The following is a 24,308-nucleotide window of genomic DNA, read 5'->3' on the forward strand; positions in this document are numbered from 1 at the left end:
CATGTTGAAAACCACTGCTTCAGAGTATAAAAAGTTAAAAGTTAAAAATAATTCTCCGCAGGTAACTTTCAAGAAAACAAGTCCCTCAAAACTTGTCTCAATCCAATAGAAAATCACTCCAGATTGTTAATTGTGTGAAGTGACCCTTAAAGTCAGGCTCAGTAAACCATAATCTTGTGGTTACCAGAGCCCCCCACACCCTGTCAGGAGTGGGAGTGGGAGAGGGGCTGTCTGTCATGTGGCAGCCATAGGAGGACAGGACAGGGAGCAAGGGATGAGAGAGAGGGAAGAGCAGCACAGGGATCACCAGAGCGGTGAGCAGATGACGCTAACACACCTTGAGAGGACCAGCTCCCTCTCCCCAGAAACAGGCAAATCAGTTTGGTCAGTCTTAAATTTAGCGACATTTTTAAGACGTTGAGGAAGAGAGAGGAAAAGAAAAAAGAAAAAAAAACATCTCAATTTGTCAAAATAAATGTGTCACGCTCACTGCCTCTGTTCTCTTCCCTCCGCTGATGTCTCATCCCTTGTTGCTGCAGCAGCAGCGACTAGATATAGTGCTATTTTTGATGGGCCAGCGCACCTAAACATTTGAAATGGTGCACTGTCACCAACTTCATGTCAAAATACACTTAGCAGCTTGAGCTCTGAAAGACAGAGGGAGAGGCAGTGAGTTTGCAGAAAGATAAAGCAACACTTGGGGAACAAAAGGCTATGCTGCCTCAAAGCAATGTGATTTTAGCAATAGCAGCATATCATGTGGCGTGTATTGAGCAGGTTTGAATAACTAAATTCATAAACACAGCCACGTCCCCCGCACTCACATACATCTACAGTAGCTCCTGCTCCCACTCACTCATTCAACACATCTTTCCCTCTGGGGTTGCCAAGGTAGCAGCCACTATTACAGTCAGAAAGCTCCCACTCCAAGTTCCCAAGGCCTTGCTTCCACCAACACAGACCAAGATTACACAGACACACACAAATGCCCCCATACACACACACATGCACACTCCACCCCCTCACGGTGGCTCCTAGAGCCTTGGGGCCTGCAGTATGTGGGCAGCCCCGGCTATGGCGGCATGGCATCTGCAGGATGGTCAGATGGAGACATACTGACATATGGATCTCCTCTTGGGGAGGTCTTTTTGGGGAGGCCCACAATGTTACACCTGACTACAGACTTCCACGGACATCTCAACTCCCCGTCCCCTTGCTATGCTGAGAGCACAGCTTGTCAACAAGCCCTCAGGATCTGAGCCGTCCACCCCCAGACCTGCAGCCCCGACGCTGGGGATGAGGGGAACGTCTGGCCACCTCTCGCCGAGGTAGGACTTTGGGAGGAACCAGCCCTCAGGCACATCCGGCCTTCAAATCTGAGAAGAACGGCAGGGACCTTAACAACCTCTATGTATGGTAAAGGGCACTCAGAGTGGAATGAGAGGCTGCAACGAGGATGATTGGAGGAGGGGGACCTGGCTTCTCAGAACATCCAAGCCGTGGGGGATTGAGAGCAGAGAGACAGGACATTCTTGGGACCTGGGACTCTGAAACTTTAATGTGTGTCTGCCCGCTAGTGTGTGCACTTCTGAGCCTGGCAGCTTCCTTAATACCTGGCTTTGGAGATGTCAAATCCGTTTTTCATCTCTCCCCTCCTGTCAGCTCTGTTCACGGCATCTTCAGCCTTCAGCCATTTGAGGCTCAGGGAAATAAAGCCCAAATCTGAGATATGAACACCATGACTGATCTCTCTTGTATGAATTTGGCGGCGATGTAAAAATAATGTAGTGGGGTTTTCAACCGCACGGAACATCATCGCATTTGTGTTTCTGAGGTGTTTTGTAAGGTCAAACGGATGTCATCATGAGGCGGAGGAATGAATAATGGTGTTGGTTGTTGTAATAATGTGAGAAAAAGCCAGACTTGCATTCTGAAGTACAAAGAGCCTCAGCTTTGCTTGTGAGCCTGTTCTCAATGCATATTTTAGCAGCAACAAAAAGACGCGGGTAATCTGAGGTTTATATGGTGAATATTTGATTTCCCCCGGTTAGACTGACAGACTGGAGCGTGCAACCAAAGCCCTGTTTGTGTGTCCTCGTAGATTAAGGCTGGGATACATATTTCATGTATGATATACTTGGGGGTGCACTTGATGTACTTTAGCAGAAATAGGACGAAAATGAAACTAATGTAAGTGTGCTTTGCCCAAACCGCAGGTTTTGTGCGTGCGAAGGAAACAGAATTGAGCCCTTCCTCAGATATTTTAATCTTGCACTCATCTGAACCAGGTGTGCTCCTTCCTTTTTGGAGAGCATTTGGTTCACGGCATGCTCTCGCATGTTAGCCAAGCTGCTTTCTGTCAGAGAGAGTGGCGTCCTGGCCTCAAATCCTCCACAGCTGACATTGCAGTCCATCTATTTTTCATCTGCAACATCTGCTTGGCTTGCTACATTGTCACTATGATTTGCGTCCGATATCTGGATTCCGAGTGTAAAACCCATGGAAGGTGGCTTGTGAAGTGAGAACAAAAGGGTTGGGTTGGCGAGCGTCGCGGGTGTTGTCTGCCATTACGCCGTTTGATGTGGAGATAAGTGTAATTTCATTTTAATATCCGGGAAATGCGGCTCCTCTTATTAAAAGGTGTGAAGTCGCTGTGCGCTGCTGATAGCTTGCAATCAGGGAGTGGTGTGTTCGCCAGAGGCAAAAGGTAACACAAGCAGGCAAAATAAGGCACAGCAACACATTCACTGCTAAGTACCGTGAACCGCATCCTAAACAAGCATGAAAAATGCCCATTTGCTGTGGATTTCCATAGAATACGGCTGTGATTGGCCACAGTAATTATTGGCACAGCAGGGAATGCAAAGAAATGATTGTCTCTCAAAATATGAAATCACTCTTTTGCTTTATCAAGACACTAAAACCACAGGCCCAATCAATTCTTGTTCCAGCATAAAAAGCCATTTTATTTTCTGCCATGTCATTATGAAAACAAATGTATTCATTTTTCCAGCAGAAATCCAGCCGATGCAGAAAAATGGTCCTGAAAAATGAATAACTGACAAGGATCAGTCAATTCCCTTTGTGTGTGTGTGTGTGTGTGTGTGTGTTTGTGCACTTGAATATGCGTGGAGAAGTGGCAAGACTACAGAATGATTTATTCTGTTAAAACTTTGAATTCAGTATGTTGTTAGGTCCTCATGAATTTTCTCTTGCTTCCCCCCAAGGGTGTGTGTTTGTGGTATTAGCATAGTAGTGAGGCGCCTTTACTGGTTGGCAGATTTAAAAATTCCAACTAAAATAGATGTTTCACAAAAAACTACAAAAAAAGAAGAACAATTTCGGGGAAAAAAACAACCTTCTTTGGTGGCACCATCTGTATTGCTCGTTGCCTAAAAGTCAGACTGTCCTTGACTTAAGCATTTCTATACAAAGCCTTAACACAGGTATTCAAATGTCACCGCTGCTATACAGTATACACACACACACACTTAATCTGAACACTGAAACACATGCATTAAGCCGCTCTCTCGCCTCTTTAACTCAGATTCACAGGTGGAGGAATCTGACGTGGGCTTATTTTGCTGGTGTGTGTGTGTGTGTGTGGGCTGCAGCTCGCTGCGTGTAAACTCGCCTTAAATAAAAGATTAACCTGCATTTCCCCGGTGTGTTATGAGAGCGGCGGGCGGGCAGGCGGGTGGAGGTAGCGGTGCAGCCGGGCGGGCGAAGGTAGCGGAGGGGAACCACTCAGAGGTTTTGCTGCTTTCTCAAGCAGCCTCGGTCCACCAGGGTGACAGATGGAGCTCGAGTGCCTGCCGCCCACCCACACCCGCCTCACGCCACGCTGGCATCATCAGAACTGACAGGAGCAGGTCCACAGGAAAGAAGGAAGGAGGGGGGGAGGGGAGGGGGGGGTCGAGCACTCGCCTGCTGTCCTCCCACTACCAGCACGAGGCTCAGGTGCTTGCACCTTGTCAACACCGTCAACACGTGGGGAGATGCGCACACACAAGATGCTTGAGCCAAAGACTTCAACAGAACACCAAGACCGAATTGTGGGCAAATTCTGCACTAGTGGGATTAAAGCAAAGCCAGGAACGAGGAACAATATTTCACCAAAACATAATAAAAGTTCTATTTCTCTCGCCCTCATGTCCAGTGATCAATCTTTTTTATCTCAGGACCTCTCAATTTTGTAGGCATTAGGCTATGGAGCCCATTTGATAAGATTTTGTCACTAGAACCCTGATCTGAATAGATTTGAATTCCTAGATAGCCTAGATAAATGATTTAGTCTTAACTTCAATACCTGTCTCCATACTCTAGTTAGGGAGATAACAGTGAAAAAAGGATCAAAACAGTCATTAATGTACATTCTCTAAGAGAGCTTATGTCTTGTTAATTAAATACTGTGTTAGACTGGGTTAGAAATGTCAGTGAGGGACAATAGTTACAAAAATTAATTCTGAAAAGGAAACCCTTGTCTGGATTTGGTTATCTTCAACTGGCCGGACACCATTGACATTTACATACAAGAGAAACAATCACTAGTAATGGAGATTTTGTATGAAGTTCACGATGTTTACTGTATCACGATAAGCTCCCAGACAATATCTAGTCTCATACCACGATATCGATATCATAACGATATATTGTCCAGCCATACTTTTACCACCTCTATCGCCCTTAAAATAAAACCTAATCACATTGAGATGGGAGAAGGTCATCTTCGTTGCTCATAACGCTGAGTGGGTTGTGCCGGGCTCCAGAAATAGGGGCCTTTCTTCCACCAACTTTATGCTCGCTACAGCCCTCCCTCACTTTCTCCACCCTGGAGATTTGAGTCCGGTAAATGCATGAAAAGCTAGAGAGCAAGAAACCCCTCGGCATCCCCGACGGGGACGGGGAAGCAGAAGAGGACAGGGTGTGTTGTGGTGGGGGTGTAAATCACTTTGTTTGCCTAAAGAGTTAGCGTGAGGAAATTGCCACCATGGGAGAGCAATGCAGGCGCTTTCCGCAGGGGAAGACTGGAGAAAGGCAGAACGTGTAAATATAGCTCTTTGTGTGCAAGTCATCAGAAAGACCTCGTAGTGCAAAATAGAGAGGTACCCTAAACGTTTTGGGAGTGAGTGAACAAACATCCCCCCCTTCACACTCCCTGTTTAGGCCTCTAGCCGGTTTACAGCAATTCCAAAAACTAGACCCGACCGATGCCAGATTTATGGGTCCGATGCTGATCCTGATTTTGGAGGGTCCTAGTCCAGGGACTACCGATGTTTTAACCAATACTTTGTCTACAAGCGCTAAATTTCATTTAAAAAAACACATATTTTATAAAATGTTCCATAATGGAACATTTAACTCATAGGCAAACAAATAAATGAAAAAGAAACACACAAAGAACTTTTTGATAGACAACAAAAATGTAGACGATGATATAAAATTATATTTTAATGTAATTCCCCCCCCCCCCCCCCCCCCCAAGTTTGAATGAACAGATCATCACTTCCGAAATGAATTCATTTTCCGAGTTTCCCATGAAGGCAGCATCATTTCCTGCTTGGAGAGCCGTGTCCGTGTCGAAACGCGAGTGTAACAAACATGGATGGATTTATAAAATAATGCCTAGTCGGACTTCTGTGCAAATTTTGGTGAGTAACTTAAAAGTAGTGTAAAACAGACAAATACAGAATAAATAATCAATGTTTTTTTTGTCTATTATACTACACATCGGCTGCATAAGTGTTGGTCCTGATGTGGTCAAAAAAGTCAAATATTGGCTGTATTTGCCATTATATATATATATATATACACATACATACACACACACACACACACACACACACACACACACACACACACACACACACACACACACACACACACACACACACATATAAAAATATATATATATGTATATATATATGTATATATATATATATATATATATATATGATATGTGTGTGTATATATATATATATATATATATATATATATATATATATACACACACACACTACTCACAAAAAGTTAGGGATACTTGGCTTTCGGTTGACATTTATGGAAAATGTAAAAAGTTCACGCTACAGTGATATTATATCATGAAAGTAGGGCATTTAAGTAGAAGCATGCAATGGTGATTTCCTCATCTCAAACAATTTATTGAAACAAAAGCCAACAACAGTGGTGGGTTTACCACAACAAAAAATGTCAATGTCTCAATAACTTGTCATGTGCCCTTGAGCATCACGTCTTATGCTGCTCACAAGTCGACTTATTGTCTGCTTAGGCATGGAACCCCACTCTTCTTGAAGGGCAGCCCTCAGGTCATTGAGGTTCTGGGGTACAGAGTTACGAGCCTCTACACGGCCACTCAGCTGATCCCATAGGTTTTCTATGGGATTCAGGTCTGGAGAAAGTGCAGGACACTCCATTTGAGGTACCCCAGTCTCCAGCAGCCGTTCCCTAATGATGCGACCTCGATGAGCTGGAGCATTGTCATCCATGAAGATGAAATTAGGCAGGAAATGTATTGGTTGATTCATGGATCAAACACCTGTTGTGAATGTTGCCGTTCAGCTCCTTGTTAGAGAACAGCAAGTTGTGCAAAAAGTACTGAAAAACTGAACAGTTGGACATGTGCATTCAAAAGTTTAGAGAAGGTCAAATTAAGTTCACCTGTAAAGGTTATAGTGCATTTTAGGTTCATCCTGAAATTTCACCCGAAAGCCGAATAACCCTACCTTTTTGTGAGTAGTGTATATACATATAATATAATATATATAATCAGGTAGAGATAGAGAGAGAGAGTGAGAGAGAGAGAGAGAGAGAGAGGGAGAGAGAGAAGGAGAGAGAGAGAGGGGTGATGATGGCTGCACCATATTGTGTCCCAGTGTTATTTTTGTATGCGACAGCCCCCATTATCCTTTGGCTGTTTGACTCTCAAGCTGAATTCAGAGGCCAATTACAATAGAAAAGGAGAATAGCTCCAAAGAGGAGTCATGGAGCTTTGGAAATATGTGTACAACTACAGAGCAGAGTGTGTGTGTGTGTGTGGGGGGGGGGCAATGGTCGTCTATGGTTCACAGTGCAAGTGGATACTCGTACTGGTATTTAGGCAGGATTTAAAGGTGCAGTGTGTAGAACTTACAGAACTGACTTGGCAGAAATTGAATATAATGTTCACAAGTATGCTTTAATTAGTGTATAATCCCATGAAAATAAGAATGGTTTTGTTGCCGTTACCTTAGAATGAGCCGTTTTTTCTACATAGTTTCTTCCACTGTTTCTTCCATGGAGGCCACCATGTTGCACTGCCATGGGGAGTGGTATTCAGTTGCTTGCGATCTGCAACCTCACAGCTAGATGCCACTAATTTGTACACACTGTACCTTTAAATTGTTAATATTTCTAATATATGAATGGGGACAGCTTATTTGTGCCGTGTGTGCATATTACATATGTATGTGTGTGTCTGTGTGTGTGTGTGCCTTTGTGTTCTCCTCTCCAGAATGGTGGGCTGTTCTCGAGCGCCAGCCCGCCTGCCTGATGCTCTTTAATGAGATTATCAGGAGAGGAGTGTCAGTAAGTAGGATCTAAAATGAAAGCCATTATGGGGCATTATCAGAGAGCTGCCCCCCATCCATCCATCCATCCATCTGCCGTGCAGCCACCCACACAGCCACTAGGCCCAGATTACAGCCCTGATTAGCACACACACAAGTGCTGCTTAATTTAAACACCTCTGGAGAACATGTGGTGCATTGTTGCAAAGCTGAGTTGAAACGCTTGAAACATGTAGGGGAAAAAAAGAAGAGGGCAGCATTTGGATTCCTGCTTCTGGTAAAAAAAAAGACACTCCAGGGAGAGAAACGAACCAAATATCCAAATTGTCTGGCATAGCTCCAAATAATGTTTGACCCAGGGCTTGTGTAAGCCCTTACAGCTATTCATACACTAGTTAACTCATGGGACCCCAGTAAGAGAGTTTATGTGTGTGTGTGTGTGTGTGTGTGTGTGTGTGTGTGTGTGTGTGTGTGTGTGTGTGTGTGTGTGTGTGTGTGTGTGTGTGTGTGTGTGTGTGTGTGGTTGTGATGGCATATGTGCATTAGCCTACTGTTTTAAGGTATAATTTTTAAGGAGAGTTCTAAGAGTTCTTAGTTCTAAGAACTTTTGAAGAAACCATCCTTTTTTTTGTGTCTGTGCTGCAGAAACTAGGAATGTTCATAGTTCTTAGACCGCCGTTTGGAGGGAGTTTTTAAACTCCTACTCAAAGGCAGGGACTGACCGGCACAAGAGGAACCTTCAGTGATGTAAGTACTGCTGGTCTTCCCGGCCAAACAAGGTATTTATCACAACATTGATATTAAAATCGACTCTCTATCTCTTGTTCCTACCAAGGCTGCAAGGAATCTTGGTGTCAATATTGATGACCAACTGACATTCTCGGACCATGTTGCCGCCGTCTCCCGGTCTTGCCGCTTCGCACTACTCAACATCCGAAAAGTCAGGCCGTACCTGACCCAATATGCCACTCAAGTGCTGGTACAAACCTTGGTGATGTCCCGTCTCGACTACTGCAACGCCCTCTTAACAGGCTTGCCGGCCTGTGCGGTGCAGCCACTACAGATGATACAGAATGCGGCGGCGCGACTGGTGTTCAACCAGCCAAAGAGGGCACATGTCACTCCGCTGCTCATCGAGCTCCACTGGTTACCTGTAGCCGCCCGCATCAAGTTCAAGTCTCTTGTGCTGGCCTACAGAGTGATTGCTGGGAATGCTCCCGCCTACTTAAATGCTCTTGTAAGAGCACATGTTGCCCCCCGGATGCTGCGCTCCTCAAATGAGCGTCGCCTGGCTCTGCCGGCCATACAGCCACGGCAATCCAGGCTATTCTCATTTGTAGTTCCACGTTGGTGGAACGAGCTGCCAAAAATGACCAGAGCGGGGACCTCCCTCTCTGTCTTTAAGAAGCACTTGAAGACCCAGCTCTTCAGTGAGTACCTCCTGTCCTAACCTACAATTACTTAGCACTACCTTGCAGTATTTATTGTTACACGAATGTTGTTGTTACACTAATCTCTGTCGCAATGTAGCTTGAATGTTATTCTCCCTTGTAAGTCGCTTTGGATAAAAGCGTCTGCTAAATGACTAAATGTAAATGTAAATGTAAAGTACACGGTGACTGGTCCAATAAGTTCACAGTCCCTCGCCGCTCCCTCGGACTGAAGACAGTCCGCCCGGTCGAGTCGCATCGCTCTGGGTGGTGACCAGCCCACGTAAACTTGGCAGTAATAAAAAATAACAAATACAAAACAATAAAAAAAAAGTTACCAAGTTCCTAGTTCCCCTCAGGGAGTCCCCAGAACTGTTCGGTGCAAAAACACCTATCGAGGCCATTATTATTTATGCCGTCTTTGTTAATAACAATTCAATATTTTGAATTAAGAGTCACTAGAAATATGTCAAAGCCAACTTTTAAGTCACCAAAAAGAGCTTTGGAGGGGAATTGATCGTGGCATGGGGAGCCAGGTGTTGTCATGAGCTGTGACGAGGGCCAGAGCACCATTAGTAAAATCCTGTGTCAGTAAGAATCTTCCTCACTGAAGCCTCGTGGTCAAAAGCCTCTGTGCCAGATGTGCACTGTGCTGCAGCTGCCACCGAGCTTTTGAATCTCGTTTTAAAATTGGGGGAAATTATAAAAGGGGTTCTTCAGAGTCAATGGTCATTTATTACAAGGGATGCACCGATTCCAAATGGATAGGTCTCGATGATGGATGGGATCTCCCGATTCGATATCAATTCAGTCCGATATTGACAAGATGACTTACGATACAATTCTATTTTGATATATTAAAATTTAAATGAGAATTCCCGCCAACTTTTCAGTAAACCATTTGATGTGCATGACGAAAATATTTCACCATCTCATAAAGAAAATAAATGTTTCAATTATTTTGTGACTATGGTGGTATTTAATTTAACATGGAAATAAGTAAGTAGCTTCCAAACAATGTTTGGATATTACAATTTTCGAATCGATTCAGAAATTGAAAAAAATGGAATCGAATCAGAGTATACTTTTTGTTTAATCCAGCCCTACAAATGGATATCTAAATGAGTATTACTGGGATAATCCCAATAGGTAAATACCAGGACACCAGGAACCATATCCATAATGTCCGATCGTGCAAACAAAGGGAATGCTTTTTGTGCTTTTTGGACACACAGTTTTCTACCTGTGATCTTGTCACGGACCAGCTTGCAGGACTCGATCTCCCCGATGCTGCCGAACAGGCTGCGGAACTCCTCCTGGGTCATGTTCTGCGGCAGGTAGTTGACAATGAGGTTGGTCTTGCTGTCGTCCGTGGCGCCGCCGGTCTGCATGGGCGAAGGGCAGCCACGACTGTTGGTGGTCGGACCGTTGGACGTGTTGCCGCCGCCACTGGGGCCGTTTGATACCGGGGCCTCCATGTTACTGATGATCTGGGGTTAGGGTTAGGGGAGATAGAGGGGGAGAGAGAGACAGGACCAGGCATGTGGATGAGTTTATAATAATAATAATAATAATAAAAAGTAAGAGCATGTTTATAATAATAATAATAATAATAATAATAATAATAATAATGGAAACAACATCATCATAAAAATAATAATAATAATAATAAAAATAATAATAGGAATAAGTCACAAAAGAATTTGCATGTGCCATAGAGCTGCACGTGGCATTGTGCTCATTAAGTTAAGATAAGATGAAACGACATAAGATCAGATCAATTCAGGGTTGTTCTTTGTGATGCAGTAGTAATTTCTTTATAGTATATACTTCCCTTTATGAAGGTGTGAGGTTACGAAATCCACATACATTAAAGATGCTATAAACATTTTTTTCTAAGACATCCAGAGATATATTCAACAGATGGATAAATGGATAAACAGCTTAATACTCATGCAGATGGTGGGACATATTTTATAATAGTTCTGTTTAGGTTTGAGGAAGCTGCATCAGCTTACTGGCTGCTACTAATAATGCTGCTGTGACAGGTAGAGCAAGAGGGGGGGGGGGGGGGGCGCTTGTAGTGTGAATGTTGAAATGTATGAAATGTATTTATGCAGAATACCGCTGTATTTAGTGTATTTGTAGAGGAACCCTTGGTTTGGTGTGTATGTGGTGTGTATGATAGACAAGATAGGCAGGCGGGAAGCGACAGATTTATAGAGTGAGAAACACACAATAGGGGTTTTAAAGATTTTGCAGATAGGGGAATATTTTCTGGCCTTAAAATTTGGCCTGACGATAAAATACATATTTATTATTTTTTAATTTAACACAACAACTAACTCTTTAATAAAACAACAACATTGAAATACCATTTAAATTATATTCATCCTTTTCAATGAAAAACATTACTTTGATTTTGGATTCTCAGTCTGTTAATTTTATCTTTCAGTTGGATGAGGGGGCCGAGATTTAAGACGCTACGGTGAATTAGTGGTGTGTGTGTGTGTGTGTGTGTGTGTGTGTGTGTGTGTGTGTGTGTGTGTTGTTTCATTTGCTTAATCCATGCAAATGTACAGGTAAATCTCAGTACAATCAAGACCTCTCAGTATTGTGACACCATGATCATAACATTTTAGCTGACGATTAATTGTCATAGAAATTATTGTGATGAACTATTCAATTTTCTATTTTGTTCATTTCATGTCACTCTCATAGTATGAGATTACAACAATTTTATGATACACAGCGATCTTTTGAAGAAGAGCCATTTATTTCACATTTTGGGTAAAATGTCAATTTGCTTCAACCCAACTGATGGACAGTGATGTAAACGCACCTAATCAGCTTAAAAAACAGTCCAATTTGGATGGAAAGTTATGATTGTGAAATCTAAGAATTTTACAAAATGCTCTTAATCAGCTCTGACAACTGTAACAGCTCCAGCTTCTCTGCATTTAAAAAAAAGAATATTGATTCTATGATTGATTCTATCCATCTTTGTTGCAACAAAAGTATATAAAATATTTATACTTCTACCGATTCTTTAATTCAAAATTTTTACAGCGGTTTTCTATTTAGTTGCTGGCTTTGATATTCAATGGTATAGGATATGATTTGTCATTATATGATGTTATAAATATCATAGTCAATAATGCATACAGTATATAAACTGTGTATAATATTAATAATTCTAGGGTTTTTTATTAAAAAAGATTCTGGTCTGCTGTCATGCTTTATTTTAGCATTAAGTTATATGATAAGAACCTCTTCTCATTCATTTCACAAAGAATTTTGGATATACACTATGAACTATAAACACCATGATATCTAACTATGAAGGAAGAAATCTCTGTCTGACTGTCCTTCAATTATCTCAACAACCGTTAATCTGATCTAATTCACACCTGGCGAGTGTACTGCTGGGGACACAGGGACGTGCAGTGTTGAATTTGGTACAATTTGGACACCTGACACGTGTAATATTAATAAACTTTTAATAAACAGCAAACGGCGAGCCAACGGGGGGCGGGGCTTCAGGCCTCTGCGACTGAGTTCCAAAGACTGTCTTTCCCCTGTTCATGACTTTAACCGACAGGTTCACCTTCCGTTGTGGAACAGACAATGAATCATTGACATTTTGTTAAAAATATCCGGTCAACTAGCACCAGCTTATGACTCCTCAAGTTCTGTAACAATCTAAATGGTCGAGTCCTAATGAAGATCTACATGTAGTTTGATCGGAGTCAATCAGGAGTTCACAGCCGTCGCTCTGATCTGCACTGTTCCCCTGCTCCGGCGTCCAAACGGCGTCTATTTTTAAATCAGTTTAAAGAGCACGCAGACAGGCGGCACTTCGAAGAAGCACAAGAGTTATTTTTTATTTTTTAAAGGAGGCGCAGCATAATACTACTGTATTTCAGTCTATTTCTGAATTATCAAAAAGACTGGGCATGTGTGCTAATAATATATCAGAAAGACAATTTCAAAAACTCCACACTGTCCAAAAATAGCTTTTTTTTTGCATTTTACAAAAGAAAACGTCTGTAACTCTTGTTTGCGACTGCATTACAGTACTTCTATTGCATTTATTTAGTCATAAAACAAAGGTGTAGCGGTAAAAAGTAGTTTGAATATGATTAAAGTTATTACTATGAAGTTATTACTTAGTTATTACCATAAAGAAAACAACCAATAAGAGGTGTTACTTTTCCCAAATAGTAACTTATTATGTGTTATCTTCTAGGATATACCTCCAAATCTGTGCCTCAACAGTGTGATAAAAAAAAACATATTTCCATTAGTAGAATACAATTTTTGCAAAGATTATAATTCAAAGAAATCCAAATGAGGTTTTGGCTCTGAATATATGCAGCACACTTTAAAATGCTGGATCTAAAATCATAAATATTTGCGACTATTTTTCTGCTGCCATTCAATTTGTGCTAATATTTATATTATTCTGTAACCCGGCATGCCAAGACAACTTCCAAACGTTTCCAAAGAAGTACAAGCAAAATGTCAGCCTTGTGTCTGCCTCAATCCTCTTATTTTTGTTACACACAAGTGCGCACACACACACACACACACACACACATGCACACATACGCACATACACACCAACACACACACACACACACACACACACACACACACACACACACACACAAACATGTACACACACTCTCTCTCCGCTTCACAGCAGGCAGACGTAAGCGATAAATACACACAGTCTATTCTATAACTACACACACACACACATAGACACACAGACACACAGACACAGACACACACACACACACACACACACACACACACACACACACACACAACACACACACACACACACACACACACACACACACAACACACACACACACACACATTTATGATGGAAAACAGACGCTCACACACATACACACACATGCACACACAGCAACATACGCTCCATGGCAACTGCAGTGATTGGAACAACACACAAACACACAAAAATATGCGCAATCAGACAGACACACACACACACACACACACACACACAGACACTGAACAATACCCAAAGCCCAAAGCAGAAAACAAACAGATAGGGAGATGTCTAAAAGCTCGCAAGATGAGAGCCGCATGCAAATTGTTCTTTTGACAGTATCCTTTCTCATTCACTCACCAGTCTTGTGAGAGTGTGTGTGTGTGTGTGTGTGTGTGTGTGTGTGTGTGTGTGTGTGTGTGTGTGTGTGTGTGTGTGTGTGTGTGTGTGTGTATGAGATAGAGAGGGAGAGAGGGAGAGAGGGAGAGAGAGAGAGAGAGAGAGAGCGAGAGAGAGAGAGAGAGAGGGACAAAGAGGGAGTGCAGAATAAAGCAGCTTGCTGGTACAGAGTTGATTGGAGAGGGCCTTATTAAATCTGTTTACATTCCCTGCTGGGCTCCACTCTGTCAGAGACTTTCTACTCCGTGGGACAATTTCTGAGGAGTTTTCAAACCAAAATGGCCGCCTCTAATTAACAGTGACCCGCTGAGTCCAAATGGCCAATTATATTCCTCTCTCCTCGTCCCTGCCCACCGGCACCACCGCTGCCCAGCAGTCCACTCGGGTCTCTGGCTGTGGAAAGCTCCCGCCCACCCCCGCCCGCCACCGTCCCCGGGCTGTGGACAGCGCTCTCTGCCTCGTTGTAATGAGAACAGACCGGCCTGAAGTTCCAGCTTCTCCCACTCAGGAACCAGCTTCTCACTTCTTAAGACGACAGAACAAGCACGCGCCTCGCTTTCTGCACGAGTTAGCGGCACGGACAAACAAAAAGCAGACACTGGAGAAAACGGTAACTCGAAATCAAACCTGTTTTTTGGGATGTATCCTCATTGATACAAGTTGGTAAAAGATTAAGATTCATTTCTGTTTGCCTTGGAGCTCATTGCATATTTTTATAAGAGGTTTCGTGAGTGCTGAGCCCAAGAGAGAACAAGAGACAAGGTAACAAAGACATAGGGCGTGGAGAAAACATTTTTACTAGAAAGCGTTTTAAAAGGCCCACGGTATGTTTTTGAAGGGAGGGAATACACAGAGGGAAGGGTCCTTTACCAATGTGATTAACAGCATTACCTATCCTCATTACTTTCTTAAATATCCGCATACAAGGCTCTAAAAACTACAGGCCCCATGCACAAGCCAGTTGCCAAGACTGACAAAATGGTTGCCAAATTGTAATCATCTTATCATTTCACGATAATGGTCCTACATAGTTATAATCCACATTTCAATATACTTACTACTTCCACCATTTTTGAGCGAATCAATGCACCAGGAAAACTCATTTTCCTTGGTGGAAGTTCTTAAACACACAGCGGTATGCTGCTCAAGATGGTGAATGGCCCAAATCTGGTTGCCCGGGGCAACTGGGCGTTATTGTCAGGACCTGCACTACAGTCTATATTTTTTTTTCGATGGATTAAACAATGAATTAAAGATAGCAAAGACAATATATAGATTTTATTGCCTCGTACCCCACCAACCCCTGAATTCCCTCTCTCCCACCACACCCCATAAAACCTCATCCATCAAATCCACGCAGCATCATCACCAGCGGTCCGGTCCGTATACACGGTGCAGCAGCATCAGATCATATGACTTGTGGGTGTGTACTGTATAATGGCGGGGGCCATCCATTTGGCGGCAGTGGTGTCCTTACCATCTTTGGCTGCGTCAGCAATCCTTTCTCTGCCCAGCCCTGGAGCTGTGGGAGCTCTGCCTGACGCCACTGAGTCTCTGTCGACCCCTACGGAGCGGAGCACAGGGAGGGACCACGGACCCCCGGTCAACACAACATACTCACTTTGCAGGGTCTGAGAGGGGTGGGGTTGGAAGGTGGGGTTGGTTGGGGATTGGATGGGTTCGGGAATTGGAAAAAGGTGGCTTATACTACAGATACAGAGTGTAAACCTTAACAGTCGCTCCACCGGTCACACTAAAACAGAAAGGTGGCTTTTTTCATTTTGTTGGTTTTATAGGCTTGGATAGAATGTTTTTCAGGAATTTGGTGATTTTTTGGGGGGGATTCATTCAGTATCAAGTCAAGTCAAGTAGTACAAAATCAGGAAGGTCTTCATGGGTCTACCTCAACCATATTGGTCCACATTCTACTTTGGCCAACTTTGACACGGGTATTTAGTTTTATGTTTATGGTCGGTTCCAACTGGATCCCAGGATGGATTCCATGGGCCAAGTAAGGTTCGGTCCAAATTTTCGGAGCAGTGAAACACTCTCAGTTAGAGTTTAGAAACAAAGGACAACCTAACCAGAACGAACCATTTTCTAGAGCTGAATATGGAATAAACTGAGGTAAATTAAATGAATAATATTTGCCATTGTATCAGGCCAGGCTTTACGTGTGCTTTAGATCATATTATCCGTGCACGGCAGTGTGTTGTGCGCCTGTGAAGCCCGGCAGACGGGTGTTGTGGCTACAGCGATATTGCAGTTTATAATGAGGGCTTCCCTCTCGCTCTGTGTGGGTAAACAAGCCGCTGGTGGAAGAGACAGAAGCCCCACAAATGAGCAGGAAATCTGTTTGCTGGCTCTCCAGAGCGCCTGTAGCAAGCTAGTAACGCTACAAACAGCCAATTTAGCTGGAGAGACAGAAGAGAGGAGGGGATGACCTCTGCCTTCACTCGCTCCTTCAGAAACATGAAGAGAGGCAGCGAGGCATCAGACAGTAGGAGGGGAAAGAGGAAGGAGAGGAGACGAGTGTTGAGTAATGGGGAAGACACCTCGGCTGCTTCAAAGGAAGGAGACGGAGGAGGCGTAGGGTGGGGGTGGGGCGATGTGGATGTTCTGTTGTCAGCGTGTCTTGTAAACTTAGGCAAGAATGCATAATGCCGGCCTAAATGAGAATGACCTGTCAGCTCGATGGGGAAAAGGAAGATACAGAAGGGCGCAGAGGTTGGGGAGGTGGAGGAGAGGACTGATAACACTGTTTCTGCTGTTTACGGGTTACTGAGGATATTTGGGGGGGTAATCATATGAACACATCCGCGTAAAAGCCACCCTGTTTTAGTCTGAAGGGTTTGAGACTTTGTATTTGGAGCAGCAAAATCTAGTATAAATTTTATAAAGGTATAAAAGACATCACATCATCCACTTTTGAAAACCTCACAAGTACATAATGCTCATAGCAGCATTAGGTTTTCCCCTGTAAATGTACAGTATTTTTCCACTCGCAATTATTTTAGCTTTTGCTAGAGCAAATGCGGATGGGCCAGAGTCAGTGAAGAGGATTTATCGAAATGTGAAAGGCCTGCGAGTGGACAGTGCTGGGTAGCGCTGCACCCTCCAGGCTCGAGGCAAGTTACCATGTGAAGCCACCTGATAGAGTGCACAGTCAGCACAGTCAGAGGGAAAGGGAAGCTTTGATATATATTTACATATATCAAAACTGAATTGAATACAATGAATTCAAACGGCAGTTGGAAGGCTAACCTGAAAAAGGAATTGTTAGGCAGAGGCGAAACATCAAAAGCATATTTCACCATTTTTTCAAATCTGCGACTTGACATGATGGGGGTGTGGGAGGGGATGGCGTGCTGCAGTAGGCAGCGTTAAGGGCCTTTCACACAGGACGCGGTGAGCGCTGTGCTGCGCTCTTAACTTCGTTGGTGTCCGTTGCTTTCACCGCGCACGCTCTGTGCCGAGCAAAGCACAGACGCAGCGGCGCGTGGAGCATCGGACGCGCTGTGACGAAATCCCCGCTGAGCCAATAGAAACAAGAAGCGAAGCAGACAACTTCCTGTGCAATATGGATCAGAAACTGATTTTAGCGGAGTCCAAATTCCCCGAGCTGTACAACCTTCCTTACGGATTTATCCTGACCTGGGAAGGAAATCCCTGTCATGGAAACAGGTTTCCTACCAAGCAGCGGACCAGGGGTGTTTCAATGGAGATTAGCGACATATGACCAATGGCCGATAAATATTACCTATAAGATATAATCATGACTATTCCCTTTGTCGCTAACTCATTAAAATAAGTTACGGTTGTCTGAAGACATATATAATATTGTAATATAATAAAAATATAATTAATGATATATTTCATACAGGCCAACTGAATTTAAAGATATAATTCCATAGACAATATTCCTGTTGTAGGAGTAATGACAGCGGTCCAATTTTCATTCCTTTTGATCATTTATTTTTGCCTAGCAACTAGGGACGCCACGGTCAGGAATTTTCCCCACAGGTTAATAAACGCATGACAACACCAGTGTTACCGGTGCACAGGCGCTAATTATGGATGGGAGGAGACAGGTACCGATCAAGACCTGGTCTAACATCTCCTATAGCCTTCTCACTGTACTGTGACTCTGCTGTGCACACACAAGCAGACACTTTCCCTTTTGTAGCGTCCGTTTATTTGATGAACGTCAGAGCTGATACACGAAAATTAACATGATGTTTTTATTTTGGTTTTATTTCTCTAGGAAAATAAATTTAAAAAAGCAAAACGACAGTGGGGGCGGTGGGAAAGTAATGTAAGTGGTGTCCGGCCACACCGATAACCACGGCAACCCTACTAACAACCAAAAGTAGTGCATGCATGCGCCACACTGAAGCAGCACATACCACGTCCTATGTGAAAGCCCCATAACTGTGCAATGTGAAAAATGTGGTGAGCAAAATGTAAGAAGCAGCAAGCAGATGTATATGATTCTTCACTTCACAGCTAAAGTACAGTGCAGAGAAGCAGCATGTTGGCAAAAAAAAAAAAAAAAGAATAATACATTTCTCGGAAGTGAGTTTTTGCATTCCATTTTCCACCAACACTTCTCTGGGCTCAATATTCATTGCTCAACCATTCAGCCACTGTATAAAACACACTCCCTCATTCTCTCTCTGTCTTACTCACATAAACACACACACACACACACACACACACACACACACACCCACACAGGCATGCAATCTAATCTTTCTTAATTTTGTCGCCGTCCTCGAGTTTATCACATGAACACACTCACTCATGTGCGTCTTCTGATAAAATCTCAAATAACACTGGAATAAAGGCGCAATGCAATTACATTCACCAACCATTGAGAAGAAAAACCGCTCATGGATGCATTTTCAATTATTCAGGGAATACATTTCGGTCGCCGCTCAGAAGCTGGGGAGACTCATTATATAATCAATACACTCTATAACAGCGTTAATATTTCATGCCAGGAAAGTGTTTCTGTCTTCTTGGGCTGCCGGCTGGAGGGTTCTGGGTAATGCAGTCAAATAGGACATGCTGTGTGTCCACCTACGCTTCGGTGCTGAAAAACATTTTTGATGTGTTCTAATAGTCTAGAACAGCTCCATTCACAGCCTTACTTTGTGTTTGGTCGATTCACTCTGAAAGACGCTCTTGGTTTGACTTTTCCTCCCGTCTCCACTGCCCTTGTTGCTTTTATGTACGTGGTGAAATTTACATGCTGCAGCATCCCTCTCTCTCTTTTCTATCGCTCCCCCTCTCTCTCTTCGCCCGTCCCCTCTCACCCTTTTCTCATTTCCTCCCTTCACTCCTCTGACGCTTTGACACTATAAAACTACCACCTTTTATTGCCAGCGCGTCGCGGGCCCCTTCTCCGTGCTCCTGCAGAGCTTAGACAATCAATTTAGCCCGACTTGGGCAGGATAGATGGAGGCCGTAAAGACTGTAGGGGTGGATCACTGCTGCAGAATCTGTTTACTGAGAGACGCTCCGCCTGCTGGAAACAAAATGGAGTCTGCAAACCAGGGATGTTCCCATTTGCTATTTTGATGTTAACCCTTTTTTTATTCAACAAAATGGGTTAATTCCAATATTTTAAGTCAATCCCAGACAGGTGTACTTAGGTAGTATTTCGATGGATGGCTGATAGCATGCCTACCAGACACTCAAGGCTCTTGGCTCCTCCCTACCATACGTACCAGACATCCTCACCCTCTTGTTTTGGTTACAACAGGGATTTCTACAGGCCAGCTCAGAAAAACCTCTGTGTACCAGGCGGCAACCATCACAGTCGGGTGTTGAAGCAATTGTGGATGTACTTTAAACTGCAGTTCAGCTAATGGCCACTAGATGCTACTCCGGAAAATCTCAAAACTTCAGTCCAAGTTAATGGAAAAAGAAGAAACTTCTCACTAGAGGTCAAATTTGTTTTTTTTTTCCTCCACGGGACCTTAGGGTCTCAATATCTAAGCTTACTTATTCTACTGGCCGTCTTGGTTGTGATTTTGAACAATATTGTTCCTTAAAGGGGATATTAAGGCGTGTATGAAGACTCAACACATATCTAAAGATGTGGCTCCATCCTGCTAACATGTTGGCGAGTGTAAGCCCAAACTTGAGGCTTCAAATTGTCTCTCCAGAAACAGGTGGCCTCCATTTTCGTAGTCAATTCTAGTTAAGTCTGTGCTGTCTTTAGTACCAGCAGTTTGATAAAATGGCAAATGTTTCTATTTAGAAACAATGAAAAATGATAAAGATAAAAGTTGTTCATTCCAGTACGACAAAGCATGTCTGAATGTTATTTTTGTATAACTGCCATTTGTAACAATGCCTCCAGTATATGAATAAATTAACAGCATATATTGTCGGATTTTCTCTTGTAGAATGCCATTTTTGTCTTCGGTAAATCGGCACCACAGCTGAACCACACTGACTGCTAATGACCTCTGTCCAGACTCCCGCCGAGGCCCTGTTTAACCAACAGACAGACAAAGAGATTAATACAACTTCAGCGTATCTCTTCCTCGACCAGACAACTTCCCTCCAACTCTCTCTGCGTTATTGATTTTTATTTTTCTCTTTCCTCCACTCTGTTCCTCTCTCCCTCTCTCTCCGTCTCTCTCACTCCACCTCCACCAGTGTTTTCCGTGCTCCGAGACGTCCTGCAGGTCAGACAGATGCTGGGCCAGATCAATCAGGAAAAGTAATCTGGGACACCTCTTACGCACAAGCGGACGCGCACACACACACACACACACACACACACACACATACAGCCTTCTTCTGCATGCACTCTGGCCTGCCCATCCCATCGATCCGCATCTACTTTGCCAAATGGATTCTTCTTCTCTTCCTCCCTCATCCTCTGCATCCTTCCGCTCTGTGACTCAGGATAATACATTTTGCAGACAGCGCTAAATGTATACATAAGCAATTTTTCATTTAACTTTGGTTTGACTTTTTTCTCCTCGCTCCCCTGTCTCCTTTTTCCCTCCTATGATGCTTCAGTGTTTCGTTGCAATCGATGCGGCTTTCCCACACACGCACCCTCTCAGCCCTTCAGGCAATCCACGCACGCTTACACGGGGTCAAAGGTCGGGAGATGACAGGGTGCCGCTGTAGCTTCTAATTGCCAGAGGGGGAGAAAGTCAGAAGGGACCTTTATAAATACCCCTCTTTAAGGTTTCGCAACATTTAGATTTCAGAGAGAAGCTATAGCCTGAGTGGGCTTTGTAGTGCGCTAATTAGCAGACTGTTTGTGTTTGGGGTTTCAGAGGCGTTATTTCAAGCTACAGCAGCCTTGGAAGTCTAACGTAACGCCCAGCGCAAACCTTTGCTCAAATAAGGACTTCTGGATCAAAGAAAAAAAAAAATCCTCTTTGGGGAAAATAAATGGGAGTTCCATGTAATCATCCCTGCCAGTTTCTGATTGAAGCCGGCGTTTGAAACTCCGGACATTTTTTATCCTCTATTCCTGCGCCTCTTTCATGACGAAATCATTATTCTGCTAACAGTGAACTAATAATGCGGTTGTAATTGTGCAACATCTCACCACTTAGCTGTTAGGATTTTTTTTAGCAATTTGTTTTGTGTTAAATTATATCTGATTTATTTTAATTATAAATACATGTTAAATAATATAGTAACTAAAATATGTTATGTTATCCTTTTTCATACACAAATTTCCAAATGTTTTCAATTATTTTGAAGGAATAAGGAAAACCTCTTTAATTTGTCCTCAATGTCATCTATTCCTGAGAAATAGTACCAAAAGTGAACATGTGCTTCAATGCAAAAAAAGGCAAATTTCTCTACCCTCAAATATCACACACCAGTCTTATAAGTAATCGAGCAGCCAACATGTTTCTAAGAGCGATGAGGCAGGTGGGAAACAATCTCGGGAGTAGCTAAATTATGGGTTGGCTGTGGTCAACATATTTTAGAAATGAGGGAATATAGTGTAAGTGGCCATCTGTGGTCGGGAAGGCATCGTCTCACATTTATTACGTTTAACATCAAAGAACTAAGTTAATCCGGTTTTAACTGCTTTATTCATATCACTTGAAGGCTGAGTATGATAACGTTTTGCCAAATCATGCACCGATGTTTGCTTAATTAAAGTAATAGCTAGATTTCTTTTGTCGCTCAAGTTGAACTTTCGTTTGAATTTCCTTGCCCTTTTTGATTTAGTACTGCAGGAAACCTTCAAGGACAATGACTGTAAGGACCTACAGTACCCACACACACACCCGCGCACATGCACACAGGCACTCACGCACGCACACACACACACACACACACACACACACACAGACACAGACACAGACACAGACACAGACACACACACACACACACACACACACACACACACACACACACACACACACACACACACACACACACACACACACACACACACACACACACACACACACACACACACACACAATCCTCTCCTTTGTTCAGCCAAACTGTAGGCACAACTCAAGCCATTTGTCCACTGGCTGCATCCCAATTCTGTACTAACGCATGCAGAAAATTGGTGAGCATCTTGACTCTGGAGATGACACTTCAATTTGTATGGCTCCAGTGACCGGTCCCTCCCTTGTGGGGGTGTGGGATCAGCTGGACACCTGCCTGGCTGCTTGGCCTAGCCCTCGAGCTTGGGACCTTGGGCCTGGGAATTGGATACCCGGCCTTTCCTGTGGGCCCATGTGTGCATCCCCCAGCCCTGCCCTGGCCCTGGCCCAGCCCCCCAGGTCCTCATCATAGGGTCCAGTCCTGTGCCAGGACCGGTCCCATTGGCCAACAAACACCCCAATTCATGTTCCTCCATCCAAACCCTCAGTTCAACATGATAACATCTCAACTGCGATCTTCCCTTCTTAACTGCATCAAATAACCCTCTCGCTCGCCGGCCTTAGCTTCCACAGCGAGCTGCAGCCAACAGGCTCGCAGCTCAGTCAAATCAGCGAGATGTCTCTACTGTGCATTACTGTCTGTCCTGCTGTAATCCCCGGGTGTGACGGATGGGAGCGATTGCTGTCAAGTTCCTTAGCCGGGACTTTATGCCGGATTAAAGGGGCTAAACCATCATCTCGTTCCAACGTGGAACGAGATTCCATCCCCAAATTAAATGTCATTAATGTAGTTAAAGTTTTTAGTGGGGTTGAAACCCATCTTTTCCATAAAGCCTATTGTATATGTGAGTAATTGTTTTTTTCCCAGTCTGTAATGGGCAACCATGAAGGATAGGAGGATAGGAGATATAAGAAAGAGGTAGAGAGGCAGGGAGAGAAATATGGGCAGACCATGTCAGCCTACAGTGTATAATGCATGTCAGCTAAACCCACTTGGACGTGATTCTCCCCGACAGGGCTCTCCCTCTCTCCCTTTCATCACATCACCAACACCCACGGACAGACCAAAAGGGACACTATGATTGCCGCAACTCCTGTCCTACGTACTACTTCTCCAGTGAACCTCAACGTTCGGCTTGTGCTTGACAAAATGGAAGCGTCACGGCTCCAGCTACACACCAGCTCGTATTTCAAAGCCAGAACCCTGTTTCGTTGTTGACCTTAGGTGGTTTTTAGCTGAGGTGATAGAGAGGACAGAGGACAGACAAGTAGAGACAGACAGATCCATACACAAACACACACACACACACACACACACACACACACACACACACACACACACACACACACACACACACACACACACACACACACACACACACACACACACACACACTGATTCCATATGAGTCAGCACCAGGTGTCGTGACTTAGGACAATGCCTCCACACGTCGTTGGCAGACGTGCACCTGCGTACAGAAACTGACCATTTTAGGTCTTTCCGTAATAACATGAACAAAAATACACAATACCTCTTGTGCACTCAAACATAAACTAACGTGCCATGTATCCACCGTGGATACACACTCTTCTCATTAACCCTCATCTTAAACTGCATTCATGCAGTGAAAGGTTCTAATTAGAAGTGATTTGGTGATTGGAAGTTGTAATATTTGCTTGGCAGAACAGTATTTAAGGAATTACCGTCATGGAGGTA

The 24,308-nt window shown here is 43.6% G+C and overlaps 1 protein-coding gene across 8 annotated transcripts in view; it reads right to left on the reverse strand.

Moving 5' to 3' along the window:
• elavl4 (ELAV like neuron-specific RNA binding protein 4) overlaps nt 1–24,308 on the reverse strand; it is a gene marked incomplete at both ends in the record, with an annotated part of 86,202 nt that overhangs the window by 34,993 nt on the left and 26,901 nt on the right. For 6 of the 8 annotated variants that reach the window (XM_080000242.1, XM_080000241.1, XM_080000240.1 and 3 more), the window contains 2 exons: nt 10,239–10,485; nt 15,676–15,762. In XM_080000242.1, the coding sequence (XP_079856368.1) occupies nt 10,239–10,485; nt 15,676–15,762 (334 nt within the window). The remainder of the gene's footprint in view (nt 1–10,238; nt 10,486–15,675; nt 15,763–24,308) is intronic. The other 2 variants (XM_080000244.1, XM_080000243.1) reach the window with 1 other exon arrangement.

This window comes from Zeus faber (assembly GCF_960531495.2).
Source record: "Zeus faber genome assembly, chromosome: 1".
NCBI classification, from domain to species: Eukaryota; Metazoa; Chordata; class Actinopteri; order Zeiformes; family Zeidae; genus Zeus; species Zeus faber.